General features: G+C 46.7%; 2 protein-coding genes across 3 annotated transcripts; both read left to right on the top strand.

Moving 5' to 3' along the window:
- Positions 1-534: 534 nt before the first annotated feature.
- LOC136549026 (transmembrane 9 superfamily member 2-like) lies at positions 535-4,860 on the top strand. Its single transcript, XM_066540345.1, has 7 exons — positions 535-902; positions 1,394-1,434; positions 1,537-2,122; positions 2,886-3,023; positions 3,142-3,298; positions 3,391-3,875; positions 4,327-4,860. Exons 1-7 carry the CDS (start codon positions 748-750, stop codon positions 4,544-4,546), a joined length of 1,782 nt encoding a protein of 593 aa, XP_066396442.1. The 5' UTR covers positions 535-747; the 3' UTR covers positions 4,547-4,860.
- A 277-nt stretch (positions 4,861-5,137) lies between these two features.
- Positions 5,138-8,847, top strand: LOC136503182 (uncharacterized). 2 transcript variants are annotated; one of them, XM_066498343.1, is made up of 6 exons: positions 5,138-5,710; positions 6,910-7,648; positions 7,734-7,826; positions 7,914-8,245; positions 8,342-8,480; positions 8,576-8,847. In XM_066498343.1, exons 2-3 carry the CDS (start codon positions 6,910-6,912, stop codon positions 7,787-7,789), a joined length of 795 nt encoding a protein of 264 aa, XP_066354440.1. In that variant the 5' UTR covers positions 5,138-5,710; the 3' UTR covers positions 7,790-7,826; positions 7,914-8,245; positions 8,342-8,480; positions 8,576-8,847. The 2 variants fall into 2 exon arrangements, with proteins under 2 accessions (XP_066354440.1, XP_066354438.1); XM_066498341.1 differs by having other exon boundaries at positions 7,914-8,249.
- The last annotated feature ends 11,199 nt before the right edge of the window (positions 8,848-20,046 follow it).

Below are 20,046 nucleotides of genomic sequence, written 5' to 3'. Positions count from 1 at the left end.
GATACACGTGCACGGGTGACACACGTGCACGAGAGGAAATTTTCCACACGTTTGCCGCAGATAAATGCATGTTTGTTTTTTTTTATGCTCGTGCTAGGACTCCTCTGTCGTCTCTCTCTGCAGTTGTTAGACGGCTGCACCTGTAAATCAGATTGGCCCCAACAGAATTGACGCCGAGCTCGGCCTCAAGATCCACGACGTCGAGCTGGCGTACGTCTACGCCATGCAAGCAGCCACATCAACGCCACGTAAAAATTAACTTTGGACCTCGGCGCGGCCCGACGTCAATTGCTATGGCGCCAAGCTCAGGGTACAGAGAATAATAATAAAAAAATCTCCGAGAGCCTAAACGTGAATATCTTCCGAAAAGAGGACTAAAAAAATAAAAAAAAATCGGAAAGGCGCGCAGAAACTTGAGTTGGACTCAACCGGCCGCTTGATGGTGTCAAAACCGACAGACGCACCCAGACGTGGGTTAGCTCGCGGACCAATACGCTCCGTTGCCACCTTCCACCACCCGACCTGAAAACGCCACTCGAGGAGTCCAGGCCAACCCGCCCCGACCCAGGCCAGTCCTCCAGATCTCCCCTCCCTCCTTCTCCCTGTCCGTCTCTATTAAGCAGCAAGCAAAGCGCCACTCGCAATCCACCCTCAGGCCTCGCTCAGATCTCTCCGCCCGCGTCCGCGTCCCTCCTCCCACCCCAAATCCTCGCCCGCCTCTCTCGCCAACGCCGCCCGACGAGAGCGATGTCGGCCTCGCCGGCCGCGGCCGCAGCGCTCCTCGTCCTCGTCGCCCTCGCGGCGGCCGGCGGCGTGGCGGCCGACGGCTCCGACCACCGGTACCAGATGAACGAGCCAGTCCCGCTCTACGCCAACAAGGTCGGCCCCTTTCACAATCCCAGGTGAGGCCTCGCCCTTCAGATCCCTGTCGTGACGAATGGTTCGTGGGTGCTGGGGAGGGATCGGATCCATTGGATTCGTGGGATGTGCGGATTGTTCCTGCCCGATCTCTTCGGGTGGGGTTTGTGCCACTTCGGTCAACGCCGACAGGTTTCCGAGATCTAGGAGACAAAACCGGAAACTATAATAGGGAGCGAGTGGAATTGCAATTGATTCAGTAAACTGTAATAGGGAGCGAGTGGAATTGCAATTGATTCAGTAACCTTATTAGGACCTTCTCGTAGGGTTTAATTTGCTTCTTATTGGGCCTGTATAGGTATAGTGCCAACTTATGAATTTTACAGCCTGTCTACATCGAATATAATTTCTCGAACTGTGAATCTGTTACTGTTAGGCGTTGGATCTGTGATAAAGGAGAACAATACTCGTACAGGCTAATATAGGTTATACAGTTGATGGGTTGCTGTTCTTACATTGTTGCTTTTCCTTGCAGTGAGACATATCGTTACTTCGACCTGCCTTTCTGCTCTCCTGGTCAGTTTGTGTTAATTTCAAGTCTTTTGCTCATTATTACCGAGCTAGCAATGATTAGTTTCTCAAAACCTGTAGTATGCTAATCAACTGTATCCACTGCAGAGAAAGTGAGGGAGAAGAGTGAGGCCCTTGGCGAGGTCCTCAATGGGGATCGGTTAGTTGATGCACCTTACAAGCTTGATTTCCGTTTTGAAGTTGAGTCCAAGGCGGTTTGCTCAAAGAAGCTTACCGTAGAGGATGTAGTGAAGTTCCGGAATGCAGTAGCCAAGGACTACTACTTCCAGATGTACTATGATGATCTCCCACTGTGGGGGTTCATTGGTAAAGTTGAGAAGGGAGGCAAGGCCGATCCGAGTGAGTGGAAATACTACCTGTACAGGCACATCATCTTCGATATCCTATACAACAACGATCGGGTGATCGAAATCAATGTGCACACTGATCAGAGTGCATTGGTCGACCTGACGGAGGATAAGGAAACCAATGTGGAATTCCTGTACTCAGTCAAGTGGAAGGAGACACCAACACCATTCGAGAAGAGGATGGAGAAGTATTCCAGCTCCTCCAACATGCCACACCACCTGGAGGTTCATTGGTTCTCAATTATAAACTCTTGTGTTACTGTCCTCCTCCTCACAGGGTTCCTTGCAACAATCCTCATGCGAGTATTGAAGAATGATTTTGTCAAGTAAGGGCCTCCCATATTCATTTGTCTGTGAATTACCATTTCTATCATAAACAGTGACACTAAAAATTTCCATTTCCGTTCAATCGTTGCCTTAAATAGAAAAAAAAACACAATTGCTCTATGATTTGTTTTCTCTTACCGGAAGTCAGGTCCAAGGGGTTCATGTTTTTGTGATATATTTGAATTACTACAGTATTTTTCGACATCTATTTCTTTCAATATATTCTGCTAACTTTATGGATAGCACATCCAACCAAATAATATTTCTACTCTATATGTTTTGGACTGGAGAAATTGTTTTCGATATATTATAGGCAATAAAAATTCCTTAATGCCTGTACTCATGTGTCTGTATATATGTTGGTGATTTATATTATGCATTAAGTAATTAGTAGTTTTTTTTGGGTGGAACTGATTTCATCTTAGTTCAACATTCTTCAACGAACTGGTATCTCCCATTTATCTTAATGAAGCGTTGTCCTAATTTAAGTTACTCTTAGGTCTTTTTGAATGATGTCCTCTAATCATGTCAATTCATATTACAATAAGAAAATGCTTGGTTTGAAACAAATGATGACCCACTAATAAAGCATGTTGAACCTATCCCTTGTGTCCTGTTTAAATCATGTTATTCAGCGATAGTGCACAAATGTGTTAGCAACTTAGCATGATATAATTCAGTTGCATATACATCTGTATGTTTATTTAAAGTCAGTTGCATATACATCTGTATGTTTACTTTAGACTACATTTGCACTTGAAGGTATGCTCATGATGAGGAAGCAGCTGATGACCAGGAAGAGTCTGGATGGAAGTATATCCATGGTGATGTCTTCCGGTTCCCAAAGAATAAGTCGCTATTTTCTGCTGCTCTTGGCACAGGAACTCAACTATTTGTCCTGTAAGTTACTTTGGCTATTTTTTCTCCCTTTATAATATTGGCAGGGCTGAAATTATTCCTCCAGCTCATTGTTTTGATAAGAAGATATCTAACAATCTTTTCTGTGGCACCTCTGCAGCACAACCTTTATATTCCTTCTTGCACTTGTCGGAGTATTCTACCCTTACAACCGTGGTGCACTATTTACTGCATTGGTTGTCATCTATGCACTCACTTCAGGAATTGCTGGATACATTGCTACCTCTTTCTATTGTCAGCTGGAGGGGACAAACTGGGTATGTACTGCCTTTACCTTATATGTATGTCACCAAATTGAAATACTATTTTCTTTAATGGTAGTAATGTTGCATTTTGCCTCTATCTTCAGGTGAGGAACTTGCTATTGACAGGATGCCTGTTCTGTGGACCTCTCTTCCTGACATTTTGCTTCTTGAACACTGTTGCTATTGCTTATAGTGCAACAGCAGCATTGCCCTTTGGCACTATCTGTGTCATTGTGCTCATCTGGACCTTGGTCACATTTCCTTTGCTTGTTTTGGGCGGTATAGCTGGTAAAAACAGCAAAAGTGAATTCCAAGCCCCTTGCCGTACCACAAAATACCCCAGGGAGATTCCTCCACTTCCCTGGTACCGGAGAACTATTCCACAGATGGCAATGGCTGGGTTTTTGCCTTTCAGTGCCATATACATCGAGCTATACTACATCTTTGCTAGTGTTTGGGGCCACAGGATTTACACAATCTACAGCATTCTGTTTATTGTCTTTATCATCCTCCTTATTGTCACTGCATTCATCACTGTTGCACTGACATACTTCCAGCTTGCTGCTGAAGACCATGAGTGGTGGTGGAGGTACACTATTTTCCTCTAAATCTTGCTTTCGAATGAATACTTACGTGAGTTTGCTGATGCTCTTAAAAAAAATAGTAACATGGAAAGGAATATTTATCAATTGAGTACCAAGTCTATTATATCACTAACCTACTTCAACTTGTTGAGAGCCTAGAAGCAATTCTTGTGGTCGGTTTATCTTTTTGCCACACTAATAGGCTTTCCTGATTAGTTCTCCCTTTAACAAATTTGTCACTGGAGGTAGTTAAGCAAAATGTCTCGCAGAGCATCTATTATCTGAATGACATAAGAAGTCAGCTGCTGAAATCTATTGTAGCATTGAATTTAATTGTGTGATATTATGTGTGTAGAGTGTAGACTGCTTTTAAAACGCAAAATGGTTGATCAAACAAGTATCCTGCCCCTTTTAGCATTGTGGGTCAAATGCAGCGCTGATTTGTTTGTGCTGCAGGTCATTCCTATGCGGAGGATCAACTGGATTTTTCGTGTACGGCTACTGCCTCTACTACTATTATGCGCGATCGGATATGTCTGGCTTCATGCAGACATCTTTCTTCTTTGGCTACATGGCCTGCATCTGCTATGCATTCTTCTTGATGCTTGGGATGGTGGGCTTCCGTGCGGCCTTGTTCTTTGTCCGCCACATATACAAATCTATCAAGTGTGAGTGAGCTGTTGTTGGAAGATGAAGAGCAGCAGAGTTGTACCCGTTTTTGGTGCCCACTGAGAAGTCTCAAATATAGAAAAGGTTAGCTCTCGCGTGCATCAGGAGCAGCTAGAGATTGCCATGTTTCAGATTAGGCCATTATTTATAGGAACAGGTAATGAACCTATAAATTTGTTCTGTTTTTGTGACTGCCGTGATAAAAATTGTCTTTTTCTTCGTGCTATGTATTATCTCCTAGCGACGTCAGACATTACTATAACTTTGTTGGAACCTTGACATGCCTGAATATCTGTGGAATACCCGTGTTATGTTGTGATATATATATTCTCTAAAGCATATAATAATAGAAGTGTAGAGACGATGCCTGAGGCAGGTTCATTTGTACCGTGTATCATTTTCTTTCTTGTTCATTGTGGAGTGTTGGAATTATACACCCCCATAGACTTTTGGTACTCCTGTCGCGTATTTGCATTATTATTACTTTCAGCGATGCTTGCTTAGGATTGTGGATCAAAGACCATATAAACGTTTTAAATGGTTCCCTTTTTTTTTACATGGTACCTACCGCCCGCTCATCCTCATCGTCTTCCATAAGCCGGCCCCTAAAAGCGAGAACCTGAGCGCGCAGTGGCCGATTCGCTTGGCTCGACTGAGCACGCTTTGGTCTGTGCTTACACACGTGAGAGGCTCGCGATTAAGGAGCTGAAATGATATGGCTCGGCGGTCAAGAAAATGGTGCAGCCCACACCGCAACCTTGCAAGTTGTAATGCAACTCTCGTTGGGGCTTCGCTAGTCGCTACTCGGTACTACGGAGTATGTACTACCGCTGAGGCTATGACAGGCTTGTAGCTTGTTTGTCCCTCTGTTGGACCCTCCAAGCCAGCAATTCAGGGGCTGTTTGATTGCAGCTCACCGAGAACGCACCCTGACAGACAGCTCGCCAACCAGGCAACAATCACAGCACAACCAAGGTTCCTATCGGATAGGGATGCCGGAGTGGCGAGTGTATGTCGCATGCGGTGCGGCGTGCTTACGAGATGCTGATATAGCCCTGACGCAGCGCGGGGGCGCGGGGACGGACGGCATGAACGTGCCCACTGTCCCTAGTCTCAGGTCTCAGCGATACAACAAAACCGCATGGTGGCATGATCTGCGCCTCTCCCGGTGGTGAGTGCTTGAGTGGTGACCATCGTTAATTTTTTTTAACATTTTTTTAAACTATTTTTAAATTTGTTATTTTTTTTTTCAAAACTAACACTTTTGGCCGCGCCTACTGTCAAACAACGCTGTCGCGCCATGCATGGCGGCGCGGCAAAGACGATGACGTGGCAGGGGCACGGCCCATGGCGCGCCAAGCCTAGTTACAGGCCCCTGACGCAGCTTCCTCTTCCCTCTCTCTCTCCATTCGTTTCCTTTCACCCGTGCCCGCCAGACGCCGCAGCCAGTTGCCCGCCCGCGCCTATCGTCCGTGCTCGCCGCCGGCCGCCGTCGTCGCGGGCCTACCTTGGCCGACTGACTTGGCAGGCGCTGCCGCGCCGCACATATTGGCGCAGCACTGCCGCGCCATCGCCCACGGCACAGCAGGCCCAGTTACAGGCCCGCGACGCGGCTTCCTCTTCCCTCTCTCTCCATTCATTTTCTTTCACCCGTGCCCACCAAACATCATCGCTAGTTGCCCGTGCTCGCCGCCACCATCGCCCCCTCCCTTGGCTCCTCCACCATCGGCCGCCTCTCCCTACCTGCCTCTCTCCCCATTCCCCTGCTGATTGGGTGGGGGTCAGCCCTTGGGTCGCCCGCGCCGCCTCTCTCGATGGCCGGTCGTTCGGCCACCGCCGCTGTCGGCGGCGGCCCTCTCCGTCGTCGGGGCTGACCCCCAGGAGGTCTCCTCCTTGTTGCTAAGATATTCCCCCCCTCCAAGACCCTCATTGGCCCTCTCCGTCGTTGGGGCTGACCCCTAGGAGGTCTCCCCCTTGTTGCTAAGGTATTCCCCCCTCCAAGACCCTCATTTTAGGGATTAATTTTTAAATCAATTGATTAGTATTAGTGACATGGTATAGTTAAGTAGTTAGGATTTAGGGTATGGTTAGGTAGTTAGCCTTTAGGTTTTTGTTAGTTAGGATATTGGGTTTAGGGTTTGGTTAGTAATTTAGGGTTCATGTTTTTGTTAGTTAGGATTAGGGGTTTAGGGTTTAGGCTATTGTTAGTTAGGACTTTGGGTTTAGGGATTGGTTAGGTAGTTATGGTTTAGTTAGTTTGTAGTAGTAATGGTAGTTAGTATAGATACTAGTTTTCATGTGTTGGTACTTAGTAGTGCGTGATACGACGATTTCAACGACTTGATGAAGTTTCCTCAAATGCTTTTGTAGATGGATTGTTGTCTCCGAGTTTTTTATGGAGGAAGTGTTAGGAAAGAAGATGATATGTTTGAGGATATGGAAGAAGAATTGGAATGGTTTGATAAACATCCTAGCTTCGATGGTCTTTGTGTCCGTTTGAATACAAAGTTTGGTGGTGATTTCATAGTGAATGGGAGGTTTGATAGTGGGAAGACTAGGGCACATTATGTCCTGATGCCCTTGTGCGACCTTGCTCACTGGTCCCGCTACAATAGGGTGCTCCAAGGTTCTAATGTGCCCATGGCTAAGGTGGTGGTGGAGAATGGGTACATGATGCAGAGTCTCCAGGATGGGCCGTCCAATGACGGTGTTGGAGGCAATGAACAAGAATTGGGGATCGAAGGGGAAGCAACTCAGGGTAACATGGATTTAGACGGTCAGTTGACGCATGGGCTGTTTCATTCAACTCCAGTAGGCTATATAAGCAATGACTTCGATGTGAACGAGTTCGAACGAGAAGATGAGGAGGAGGAGGAGGATAGGATCGGTGATGCAGTTAGCAGTGATTCAGACGATTCTGATAATGACCAAGGAGGTAGAGATGCTATGCCAACACTAATTGATACCATGCCAGTACCGGTTCATGCTATGTCATTATCAGTACCAACTGAGGTACTTCATACTATGCCAGCTCAGGGTAGACTAGTCACAGATTTGCTAGAGGATGATACGCCCTATGATTCATGGGGTAGAATTAGCGACTCGAATGGTAAGATACTCTAATGCTACAAAATGTTATTCATTTGCCATTTACTAAGTGTACTAAAATGGTTCAACCTTGTTTCTGTACCCAGGCCACACAATTGTCAAGGTTGTTCAACGAAGCAGCGTTTTGACTTCACGAGTCTAGAGGGCAGGGGCCAGGCGTTCTACAGGCTTTTGTGGAGGTACACAGAAAGTTGTCCATTATGAAAATGTTCATTTAGTCTCTACGCGCTTGGTGAATAATTTTTCTTTAACCTATGTTGATGCAGAAAGTGAAGAAGAGTTGCAGGAAGTTAGCTCAAAAGTTGAGCTACATGGATACTCCGTCGGAGGAACCCCACTACTCGGCGCGGTCGGGTGGCACGGCTTAGGCTTCTTTAAGGACACCAGCCGGTTCTTCTGAGCCGATGACAGGTGCGACTTTCGCTGTGCGTACACCACCCCACCATAGCGCTGCGAAGGGCCCTGCAGAAGAGGACAACGAAGATGACGACTACGCCCCGGGCTTCTACATACACCACCACCAGTGGAACCCTTGACACACGGATGAGATTAGCATGTCTCAACTAGGTGGTGCTCCGCTTGGTACCCAAGGAGACGAGTAGGTACTAACAAAGCTACATTTTTTGAATACCTAGCGTGTATGAACTAACAATGCTAAAGATTGTAACTAATCTTGCATGTCTTATAATTGTAGGGTCCTAGTGACGCGCAACAGTTACACCGATAGCCCCGCCAACACGACTGCACGGACATTGGATACACTCCTAATGTGTTGCCTACAAATCAGAAGAGACCGAGGCGTCCGAGGCAGCCGTTCACTCCTAGGACGTAAGGTCTAGCTTACCAAAGTCCATGTTTTTTTATAAGTTTCCTGAATTACAAAACTTGTTGTCTTGTCTCCTTACTTAACCTTGTGATGATAATGTAGGTATACCGGCAACAAGGCATTCAAATGCTCAAGATCTTGAAGAATCATTGTTGGTTTTTATTAACTTGTTACTTGTTTTAGTAGCCACCTATTAATTACCTACATCTCCTAACATTACTTTACTAGGTCGTCATCCCTAGTGATGGTGCCATAGATGCTTGTTGGTACTGCCTAGCATCACTACTAGAACGAAACTAAGTAGTTCTTTATTATTTTGTGACTAGAAAAAAATATAAAGATATATGAATGAAAAGGGATATGCAAGCGCACAGATAATTATACCATTGTAGCACTTCACCCGAGAGTATTCTAGGTATCGTTATTTATATTTTACCACAGGAAAGGTCTAGCATGGACATGTATTGATAACTTATACTATTGATGGAGAAATAAACCATAACCAATATTCTACTCATAACAGGGATAAGTCATAGGATAATATATATATATATATATATATATATATATATATATATATATATATATATATATATATATATATATATATATATATATATATATATATATATGATAAATATTGATCATCAATAATGATAAATTACTCAGAGTACTCCTTTCTATGGCATTAGCATGGTCAGGTAGAATATTGGAGGAATAATTCCTAAGTCATTCTTAATTACAAGTCAAAGCATACATTGATTAGTGTAATTACACCTAGTAATCATGGCTAAGATCATCATCATATCTACACATAACGGATATTACTAAGAAAGATTAAGGGCAAAGCTCATTCTACCTTCATAATCGGACCCTACGTGCACCTATATTCGGGGAGTGGACTATAAAGGACCCAACGAAAGTGTCACATCCGTGATCTACCACATGACCCAGAATATAGGGTGTATCCGCAGGTAAACAATGTATAAGCACCACGCTTACACAATATCAACCCCCACCCCGTGTACTTTGGAGCGAGCGCTTTGCGAACTTATGCATAAACATAATGATAAACTAGCTATAATAAGTATATAATCAAAGTAGACGATGAACATTATAACAAAGAACATGAATAAGATAAACAATGAGATTGTCATAACAATTGTAACTAGCGTATACAAATAATGGAGAAACAAGAGAGAGGGGGGGTACAAAGTTTATACCGAACCACACTCTTGATAAGATCGGGAATCCAAGCGAAGCCCTGCTTGCCTTCCTCTAGATCTATCCTAACTAGCTATGCTATGGAGGAGGAGCTCTAAGGAGATTAGGGTTTCTATCTTCTCAAATGACTTGATGACTTCTAATTCCTAGGGGAAACAGGGGCTAGATTATATAGCCCTGAGGGTCCAACGTGAGACCTTAGATCAAACCGACTTAAGCAACAGCCTAGATGCATCCTCAAAGGTGGTGGAAGACCACCATACGAAGCTGGCTGATAGGTGGGCCTAGAAGGGGTCGGGTGGCCCCACCTATCAGGGGGTGGCCCCCCTCTTCGGTGATGTGGCTTCTAGACCCTTCTACAGTCTTTCCACGTAGGTACCATGGTGGAACTCTGTATTTTTCTTTGACGATTAGGTCCTCCTTGGTGGTTTTCTGATTAATCTCTGCTAGAAACACAGATTCACCAAAACTTATGAAATTTATTAGTTTAAACCCCTAAACCTTTATTGGTGATTATATTTATGCCCTTATACATGTTTAATTGATACTTTATAATGGTTGTTAACTACCGTCAACAATCATGTCAGCAAGACGTTCATCTTTCATGCCTTTGCCTTATTTTGGAGTAACCCAAATTATGTACTAGTTGCACTTGTGGTTCAAGACTCCAAACCAATTTGTAACCTTAATTAAGTCGTTAACTTAATATATCGATGAACTTATGTATGCAAATCATGTCGAACTTATGTCAAACGCAGCTTATCATGTGCAAATCCATTGACTTTATGTATTCATCGATGAACTTAGTCCACTAAGTTGCCTCATGTCCAAATCTATTTAAACTGCATTGAGCTAGGCGCAGCTGCGTCAACTATGTATCGACCAAACAGTTCGAGGCTATTGCTCGGGCAAGTTCTACTCGAAAAGGCATCCAGGTGTTGCCACGCCGTGCCTGATGGCGCGTCAACTTGCCACGCCATAGCCCATGGCGCGCTAGCCTTGACACGCCATTGAAAGCATCTAGGCCCCTAGTTGGGTTTTGGTGATTAATGACAATAAATGATTACTGTGACTAACGTGTGTTTTGCAGAGACAATTAAGTTAGGTCACCGTAATGGAGATCGATTGGGCTATCATGGTGGTCATACCCCTACGATGGAAATCATTTTGGTTTTCAAAGGATGGACGACAAGGTTAAGGAGGACTAGTTCTAAGTGTCATTTGGTGTTGAAGAGACACTTAGAGTAGTTTAGAACTTTATTTTTCCTTTAGCCATACTATTAAGGGGGGTATGAATGGGTAACTTGACCTAGGTGAGTCTAGTGAGTTAGGTGTGGTGCACACTTGCTAAATCTAGCACTATGTAGCTCTAAAATAGCCCTTAGATCTATTGGAGTAAACTTCATTCACGTATGATCAAGAGTTGGAAGTGAATGGAGGGTCAAATACTGACCGGGCGCTGGCTTCGGTGTTACCAGACACTAGCGCAGAGTCCGGTTAGTTCATTTGATCAAGGAGAAGTCGTCTGGAAGTGACTGGACATTGAGAGGTGAGTGATCGGATGCTGAGGGCCAGCGTCCGGTCGACTCCAGTAAGGTTCCAGAGAGGGAAAATCACGACCGGACGCGTCCGGTCACCATTTGATCACTGGAATTTGGGGTGAACTGACCGGAGCGTCCGGTCACCCCGCAGAGGCACATAACGGTTCGTTTTTTAGCCGGTGTTATAAATACTTCCTCCATTCGTGTGTGGGGGTACTTTTGCTCATTCCAACAGCTGAAAAACACCTTTGTGAGTGCCAAGAAGAGCAAGGTCCTAGTGAAGTGATTGAGATTTGAGAATCCCAAAGAGAGCCCTTATTAGTGAGATCAAGAGTAGTAAAGTGTACATCCACCCTTCTCATTAGGCATCGTGGTCAAGTGAGAGTTCATGCTTGTTACTCTTGGTTATCGCCATCACCTAGATGGCTTGGTGGTGATTGGGAGCTTGGTGATCATCCGGCGGAGCTTGTGGATGACCCAACTCAAGTTGTGAGCAGTTGTGGGTGATTCACCACGACGGAGTGTCGAAGAATCAACCCGTAGAGAGCACTTGATCCTTGTGCGGATCAAGGGAGAGCTACACCCTTGCGTGGGTGCTCCAACGAGGACTAGTGGGGAGTGGCGACTCTTTGATACCTCAGCAAAACATCGCCGCGTTCCTCTTTCTTATTTTACTTTGAGCAATTCAATTCTTGTCTTTTACATTCATAGAATTGTCATGCTAGAGTAGGATTGGAACTTAGGTTGCTAAACTTTTGTGCGGTAGATCAATAGAAACACTTTCTAGGCACAAGGGGTTAATTGGGCTAACCATAGGACTTAATTATTACAAAGAAATTTAGAATTAGTCCAAGTCACCCCTACTCTTGGGCATCTTGATCCTTTCAGCCGTCCTCCGTGGCGCTGTAGAAGCGGGTACAAAACCGCAGCAAATGAGTAACTACAAGTCATCGTTTCTTTTTAACAAAGAACATATTATATAAAAACAAAGCTTATACAACTTGGTGTGGTCTTCAAGAATATATTTTGACCTATATTTTCTCTTACATTATATAATTTGTACGAATAAAAGTTTGATCATTAGAAATTATTCCTAAAAACAAATATAGGTTAACTACTTTCATAATTCAAACTTTTGATATAATTAGACTAATTATTAGTCAAACATAATAAAATTTGAATTTTAAAATACGTGCATGCCTTATTTTCAGGGACGAAGGAAGTAGCTATGTAAGGTTCAGCAAGGAACACCTTTACACCATATTTTTTTATGGCGAATGACAACACAAGACAACACAACAAAAATTACATGGGTATAATGTCCGTTATATGGGTACAATACATCAATAGTTCAAGTGAAACACAAGACATCACAATGAAAGTTCTAGTACAATGCAATATTGTTCATTACTAAGGCATGGAAATCCTCAGTCAGAAACATACTAAGTAAGCAACTCGTCGTCCCAGTACCAATCCTCTACCATAACCTTGTTGTTGTGGCTTGGATCACCTGCATTGCCCTAATCTGCCTGTCGCCTATAGTAAGCAGCCTCAGCTTCATTTAGCAACCTCTGCGGCTTGAGAGAAGAACGCGTCCTCATCCTCCTCTGCCTGTAAACCCGTCTTTGTTAGAGTGATGAGCTTGTTCAGTCTACCAGTGTCGTTCTCATCCTTCTCTACATGCAAGCCTGCCTCTGTTAGAGCGATGAGATCACTCAACGTGGCAGTGTCGTCCTCATCCTCGCCCCCTCATTGTCCAACACAATCGGAGATAGAACGCTACGACCAACTTGCTTTTCTATGCTCATGTAACTTCTTTTCCACATACCTTGTATGGGCCACCTCTACGGCATGCTCCCCACTGCATCTAATCCCTTCATGTATAAAATGCAACAAGTTAGCAACACGATTATATTACATATAAAAGCAGGCAACGAAAATAACAAGGTTTCCAATGACTCACTTGCACACAATGCAGCAACATGGTCGTTCAAGACCTACATATACACTCTTTCCTCCTCCATTGCAGCCTTCCTTGCCCTCTCCTCCTCTAACGCCCTCCGTCTCTCCAACCCCCATTTGTCAAGCTTGACACCTATTGGGTTACGAATACCGCTCTGTCTAGTAAACTCACGCTTGTCCTTCTTCCGCCGTTTAACGAACAGGTCAACGTAGTCAGGTCCATATCCCCTCTTTCGTGCAATTACTTGCCTCCCCTTCAACTCATCTAAGTCACTCTAGGCGCTTTTTCATCGAAAACTGAACACCAAACCGAATAGTCGGTAGTTCGGTTTTTCGGTTCGGTTTCGGTTTCCAGTTCTATGAAGTTCGGTGTTTGGTTTCGGTTTTGGTTTCTATGCCATACCAAACCGAAGTACCAAGAAACCGAACCGAACCTTGTTTTTTTTCCTGTTGTTTATCAAAACTGATGGAGTATTGTGGTTTATTATCAAGAATGAACTGCAAATTTGTAATATTTGATTTGAGCATTGAATTGTTAAGTTTGTAACAGTCTTGAGTCTTCAAATAATATACTATGATGTGCAAGTTTGTACTGTGTTGTACTGTCAGTTCTAAATCTTGTCTGATGTTTTCTTGCATCGGTTTATTCGGTTTTAACCGAAAAACTGAACTAAAAAACCAAACCGAAATTGGTCGGTTTTTGGAATTTTAGCAAACCGATCGGGGGTCATTTTCTGGAAACCGAAATTTTGGAAAACCGAAGTAACCGAACCGAACCATCGGTTAAAACCAAACGCCCAGGCTGACATCCAAGAACCTAGCTTGACCATCATAAGATTTCCACTTGCATTTCCTAGTTCTCCGTTGAAAACAAAAAAAATAGATCATAAGTCTTAGCAAAAGAAAAAAAATACGATTTCATGTTTTCCACAACAATAACCAACCTCATCATAGTTAACCATATGGCCGTAATAATGGCCTTTTCCAAGCTCCGAAGGGACTAGACCGTAGTTGAATTTAACACCACATTCGCACATGATAGGTGGTGCTTTGAAAATTCCTCTTTCTTTCTTCTTTTCCTTTTCCTTTTCCTTTGGCGGCTCCGGTCATTGATTCTTAGGACCATAGAGCCACTCCTTGAAACGACACTTCGCAAATGCAAACACCTAAAAGAGGTGACATTAGTACATGAACACCGATAGCTCAACATTTCAACAGATACACTGTCCACTTACTTCATGCTTGTTTGGACACACAAACTCTAATGTATTCTCAGGGTTTATCATAGCTCAATCTCCGCAATAGCACAGAGGAGGTTCCTTGAGTCGTCTAACTGTGGCTAAGTGCTTCTCCTTAGCCGTCATTGGCGGAGGTTTAGAGGGAGGTGGAACCCATCTCTCGAAGTTCTCACGTGGATGTCTCCCTCTCCAACAATTGTCGAAAAGGAGGTACCTTGGGTCAAACTTATCTGCACCGTTGATCCACTGAAAGAAAAAGCACCTCTCATGGGCCTACACAACAAGATTCTAATAAAATATTAGAACCTAGTGTCGGGTTCATAAACCCGGGGTCCCTCGGGGACCGGCTTCCACGCCAGGGCTCGGCCTAGGAAAATGGCCTTTCTTTCTTCTGGACCGGCCCGAAAGTCTAAAACCAACAGACCAGAGCACTCGCTTCAGGCCTAGGCCACCTTCGCCTCATCTCTCCGACCGGAGCACTAGCTTAGGCTTAGGCCAGCTCCGAATGGCCTCTTCGATCGGAGCGCCAGCATCAGGCATTGGCTGCCTTCGGCTCATCTCTTCGACCGGAGCACTAGCTTAGGCTCAGGCCAGCTCCGAATGGCCTCTCTGATTGGAGCGCTAGCGTCAGGCCTCGGCTACCTCCGCATGGCCTCCACTCGGAAAGCCTGACTCGAGGATCGCCACTGACTCCAACCCCGTGTCTCCGACCGAGATTCATGAAAAAACACCACCATCACTATTCTTCGACTGGCGTGCTAGAACCGACTGGGGACCATCTGACCGAGGACGCCCGCTCAGAAAAAACCAGAAGGCATGCAGAGAAAGGCAAGGCATGGCTCACAAGTCAACACCACTGTACCAGGGACCATACCCTACACGAGGCAGTGCTTTGTAGCCACCCTGACACAAAGTATTGTAGGGGCCGCTAGAAACTCCCATATGGTAAGCCCCCCACGTGTCTCTAGACATCGATTGCGGTATGGGCTCTAGGATTTTCCATACCGGGTGAACATAGCTCAGCTCCTCACATGCCACTAGGCATCTAGAAGTATTTTGCAGGTACCGGCGTCATCCTTCCTAAAGAAGATAGCTTGACCTTCCGTACACATCTGACATCCTACAACGACATCGATAGTATCGGGGGGCTTCCACCATTATTTAGTTTTCATCACCGTAGGCAGCAAGACTTAGAAATATCTGTACTCTCCTCTTACCTGTAAAGCCATCCCCTTCATCTATAAAAGGGGATGCGCCCCCTCTGATGAGGGGAGATCGACTTCTTCAAGCTCAGACTCACTAGATCGACACCAACCCCTTACAACCGTAGTACCACCGAGTTCCGACCGCAACCCTTCCGGTCGGAGCCTTCTGAACCTCTTGTATACCCCCTCCTTTCACCTTCTCGTTTGTAACCCCACTACAAACTTCGAGCACCTGGGCTCAGGAATAAAGTCGCCGATCGACCCCGACTAGACGTAGGGCATATTGCCTGAACCAGTATAAATCATGTGTCATTGAGTGCTAGGCCACCTCCGATCACAACGTACAGCAAAACTACAAATATTTACTAGTTGGTCACTTTCTGCACCGATAGTTGGCGCCGTCCGTGGGGAAGACATTGTACATTCAACACTCTTAGTCATCGGATGGCCCATTTTTCTGCCACCCCCACCGTGATGGGCTCGGGCGATACAATTCATTTCGGCTCGCTAAAGTTCCCCGCACTCTCGCCCGCCGGGATGCGGGTTCCACCTATCTTCGAGCCATTCTAGGTCTTCCGCTTTGGGAGCCTGGACTTCGTCATCGATCGGCTCGGCGTACTCCACCTCCACGAGGAGGCTTGTGACCTGGCACCCGTCGGAGGGACGTCCTCCATCGACTTCGGGACGCGCGACTTCGATGGCGCGGCATCTACGCTTCATTCCGAGCAAACTCTCTGCTCAAACCCCGTTGTGAGTAATATACATGCTGTTATTTAATTACTGCACTCTATTTTCCGCCAAATACCCGGTGGGTTACCGTTGTCCCCATCGCAGCCGCCATACGGCTGGTTCCCCTATGGCCTTGCGTCTTCTGCGGACGCATATGCCCGGGGACTCCAAAAGGTGCTGGCACCGCACCCCCTCACGTCTAAGTTCGTGGGGATGGTGAGCTATGCTCCCACCTGTTTCCTCGACATCATGGACGATGACATCAGGAGTGATGGCTTCAGCATCGGTGACGTGGTGCCTAGCCACCGTCGGTCCCAAGAGTATGCTACGGCGGACACCCCAAAACGTCCGCTAGGGGTAACGGAGTCCTTCTGGACCCCCACCCCGCTAGGTCCTCATGTGGAGACCCTCGTGCTCATGTGCGGAGACCCTCGAGCTCACACGTGAGCACGGGAAGGCTCTACGATGACAGTGGCTGCATTAGCCACCAACTGCACCAATGCGCCCAGCGCACCATGCTATGCCCTATGCGCACGGACCGGTGGGTGGTGATTAGGGTCACGCCCGTCAGCCCTAGCACAATGCTCTGGTTCGGGGGACCAACCCCCCATAGTTCGCTCGAGCCATCCAGAATGTTGCCGCCGCGACAATGCTCCTGCGTGACCTACCCAAGCCGAACGACCCTCGTGGATGAGCAATCCACCAGAACCTCCGGGCACTATTGGAGACCGCCGCCGTTCAGCAAGCGGAGTGCTCTGTATCACGACGCCGACCCACGACCTTGCTCCCCGTCCAGGGAATAGGGATGCAGCAGACGGGGCACTACACCCTGTCATCACCACAACCACCGATTACGACACAAGAAGCCGCAACCGCTCCTTGTCTTGACTTGACGACCGCCCCGTGCCAACCTCCCATCTACGCGTAGCTCAGGCCGAACCAAGACACACGCAGCATCGACCGGAGTCTCAGCTCTGAGAGCCTGGAACCACGGACCTTTGTCCAACACCCCCAGCAAGCGCCTTTTCCGCCGTGCTTCAACGGGGGCCATGACAAAGGTAAGGCTAGGCGCCAGGATCAAGACGAGAGCCCCTCCACGTAGAGGGGAAAAAAGAACAGAAATGATCGCCACTAACCGGCCAACTCCGCATTGGCCGCCATAGCAGATTACGCGGGCACTCAGCCCCAGCAAGACCCTTCGGGCCACTTCCACGATCTCATGGAGAGCGTGTGCACCAACCACAACTATCCCATCAACCATCTCTACAAGGACTGCCAGCTCCTCAGGCGCCTGCTGAGGTAGGCTGGTAGGCCAAGGGAAGAAAAAGGCAAGGAGGCAGCGACTGAAGAAGGGAGCGCAGTGGACAAGGATCTAGATGACTAGAGCATGAAGGGATCTGACCAGAAGCCTACCAACTAAAGGACAACGACGATGACGCTCTCTTCGATGACCTTGGAACAACTATGTCTCTTCTTCTCTTCCTAAGTTTCAGTCTTACCTTTACTTAGCGAACGCTCCCGTAAGAGCACCCCGGCCCGAACACTTTTTGGCTCGGGCGCTCGGGGGCTCCACTAGGGGGCTCTACTACCCCTTTGTTTTTGTTTTTACCTTAAGAACTCTTTTAATTTTGTATGAAGAAACTCCTTCCTACCTAAACAAAAGGGTAGTTTGTTCCTTTGTTTTACCTTACGTAACTTTGCTTTAGAACATTCTGACTGATCGCACCCCGCCTTTTCCTACGGTTACGACCGACTAAGCCTCGTGGGCCATGCCCTGGGCTCGCAAAGTTGTGACCTACGAAACAAATGGGTAGGTACGAGATAGAAGGAAATTTAAAAAAAATTATGCTAAGGGAAAACTAAGGAACGAAAGAGAACAAGCTTCCCCGAACGGAGCGACTCCATCACAAGAACAAAAACCGATTGTAGTCATTAAAACACACACGAAATGTCTTACACGGGGGCTTCCCCACGAACTTAAAACTTCCTACATTTGCTAACTACTATTATATTTTTATATGCTACTAGGCTGACCCGACGACATCCGACGATGGTGCAACAGACGAAGGCTCGAGATGCTCACTTCCCGACGACGCGACATCTGGCTCGGCCAAGACTAGGGCGACATTCACCTCCAATCCGACATCACGCTCTGGGTTTGCAAAAGGATCCATAAGTCCTCCCCCTCGCTCACTATTCCTCTCACTAAGGAACCGCCGCAGCGTACAGGCACTCTCGGTGAGAAAGAAGAAGGAAGGAAGAGCGAGGAATCTCCACTAGAAGAGACCACCAGACCTCCCTAAGTCAATCGAGTCACCCAGGAGAGATCAACTAGCCTCCTGAGTCGATCGATTCACTCAGGATAAGCACCTGAGATACAGGTAGGAAGCGAAGGGGCGCCCCATACGGGCCATGCCAACTCCATCTCGAACGATGAGCATGGGTCCCGGTCGGATATTTCTGACTGAAGCCCTCTTAACCCTATCTCTCATGTCATCAAGGTAAGCTTGTGTTCATTAAATATAAAACTGTTCACACGAGAGCTAACCCACGATTGACAAGCGCAGGTCTCAGACGGGCGTTTTCGACTAGAGCTCTTCGAACCCTGTCGCTCCAGTCTTCAAGGTAAAATACCATCAAAGCCCCTCTATTTCATTACAAATCATTCATACATCCATACACGCATTCATCTCATACGCCTGAACCCCCTCGGACGGTTAGGGCATGAACCGCCCCGGGGCTCGGGAACTAAGCATCGCACGTGCAGCGAAATGCACCAAAACGCTCCGTGTTGCACCACGAAGCGATGGCTTGCCTCATTCGACATGAGCAACCAAACAGAGCTAGGGGAGAAAACCATAGATGAGCACCATGCGGCCTTCGCCCGGTCTAGCAAACCAGGTCATCTCAACCTTCTCGTTCAATCCTGAACCTCTCGCCGAGCCCACAGAATCTCCATCGAGGGGAGGCCATTAGGCCACATGGGTCGATCTATGGAACAACCTAGGCATCTATCAGCCTGTAGGTAAAGGAGTAGTGGAATGTCACAAGAGGGCTATGCTAACCCCATCATGAACGATGGACCCGGATTCCACTCGATCACACCCGTTAGCGAGCTCACCGAGCTAGTCTTTGAGCCCGAGCAATCGGGATAGGCGATGAAACTCAGCCCCTCTGGTTGTAAGGAACCAGATGGGGTAGCGCAAAAATGACTCACAGCCCCCACGAAGGCCCGACAGGGCTCGAGGGTTTAAACGCCATGGGACCGCAACTCCAAATTCGCGTCGATGGGATAGGCAACATCCGACTATGGCTTGGGACCATGACTCCTTAACTCGCATCGATGGGATAGGCGACATCCGGCTACGGCTTGGGTCCATGACTCCTTAATTCTCATCGATGGGATAGGCGACATTCGGCTATGGCTTGGGACCGTGACTCCTTAACTCGCGTAACGGCTTCAGACGGCTTCACTAACTAAAACTAACTCTTTCGATCCACGGCGAGCACCGACGCCTGGGTCTACTCGCCACTCCACCTTACCCAATCCCACGGCGCGCACTGACACCAAAGATCGAACTCTGTTGCATCCAAAACTAAGTTATTTCCATTCACAGCATGCACCGACGCTAGGGCTTGTTTCAAAAACTAAAAACTTCCTCGTCCGATCCCCG

Source organism: Miscanthus floridulus, chromosome 1 (genome assembly GCF_019320115.1).
Source record: "Miscanthus floridulus cultivar M001 chromosome 1, ASM1932011v1, whole genome shotgun sequence".
NCBI lineage: Eukaryota > Viridiplantae > Streptophyta > Magnoliopsida > Poales > Poaceae > Miscanthus > Miscanthus floridulus.
The sequence above is the reverse complement of the archived record's forward strand: the minus strand, read 5'-3'. Positions and strand labels throughout refer to the sequence as shown.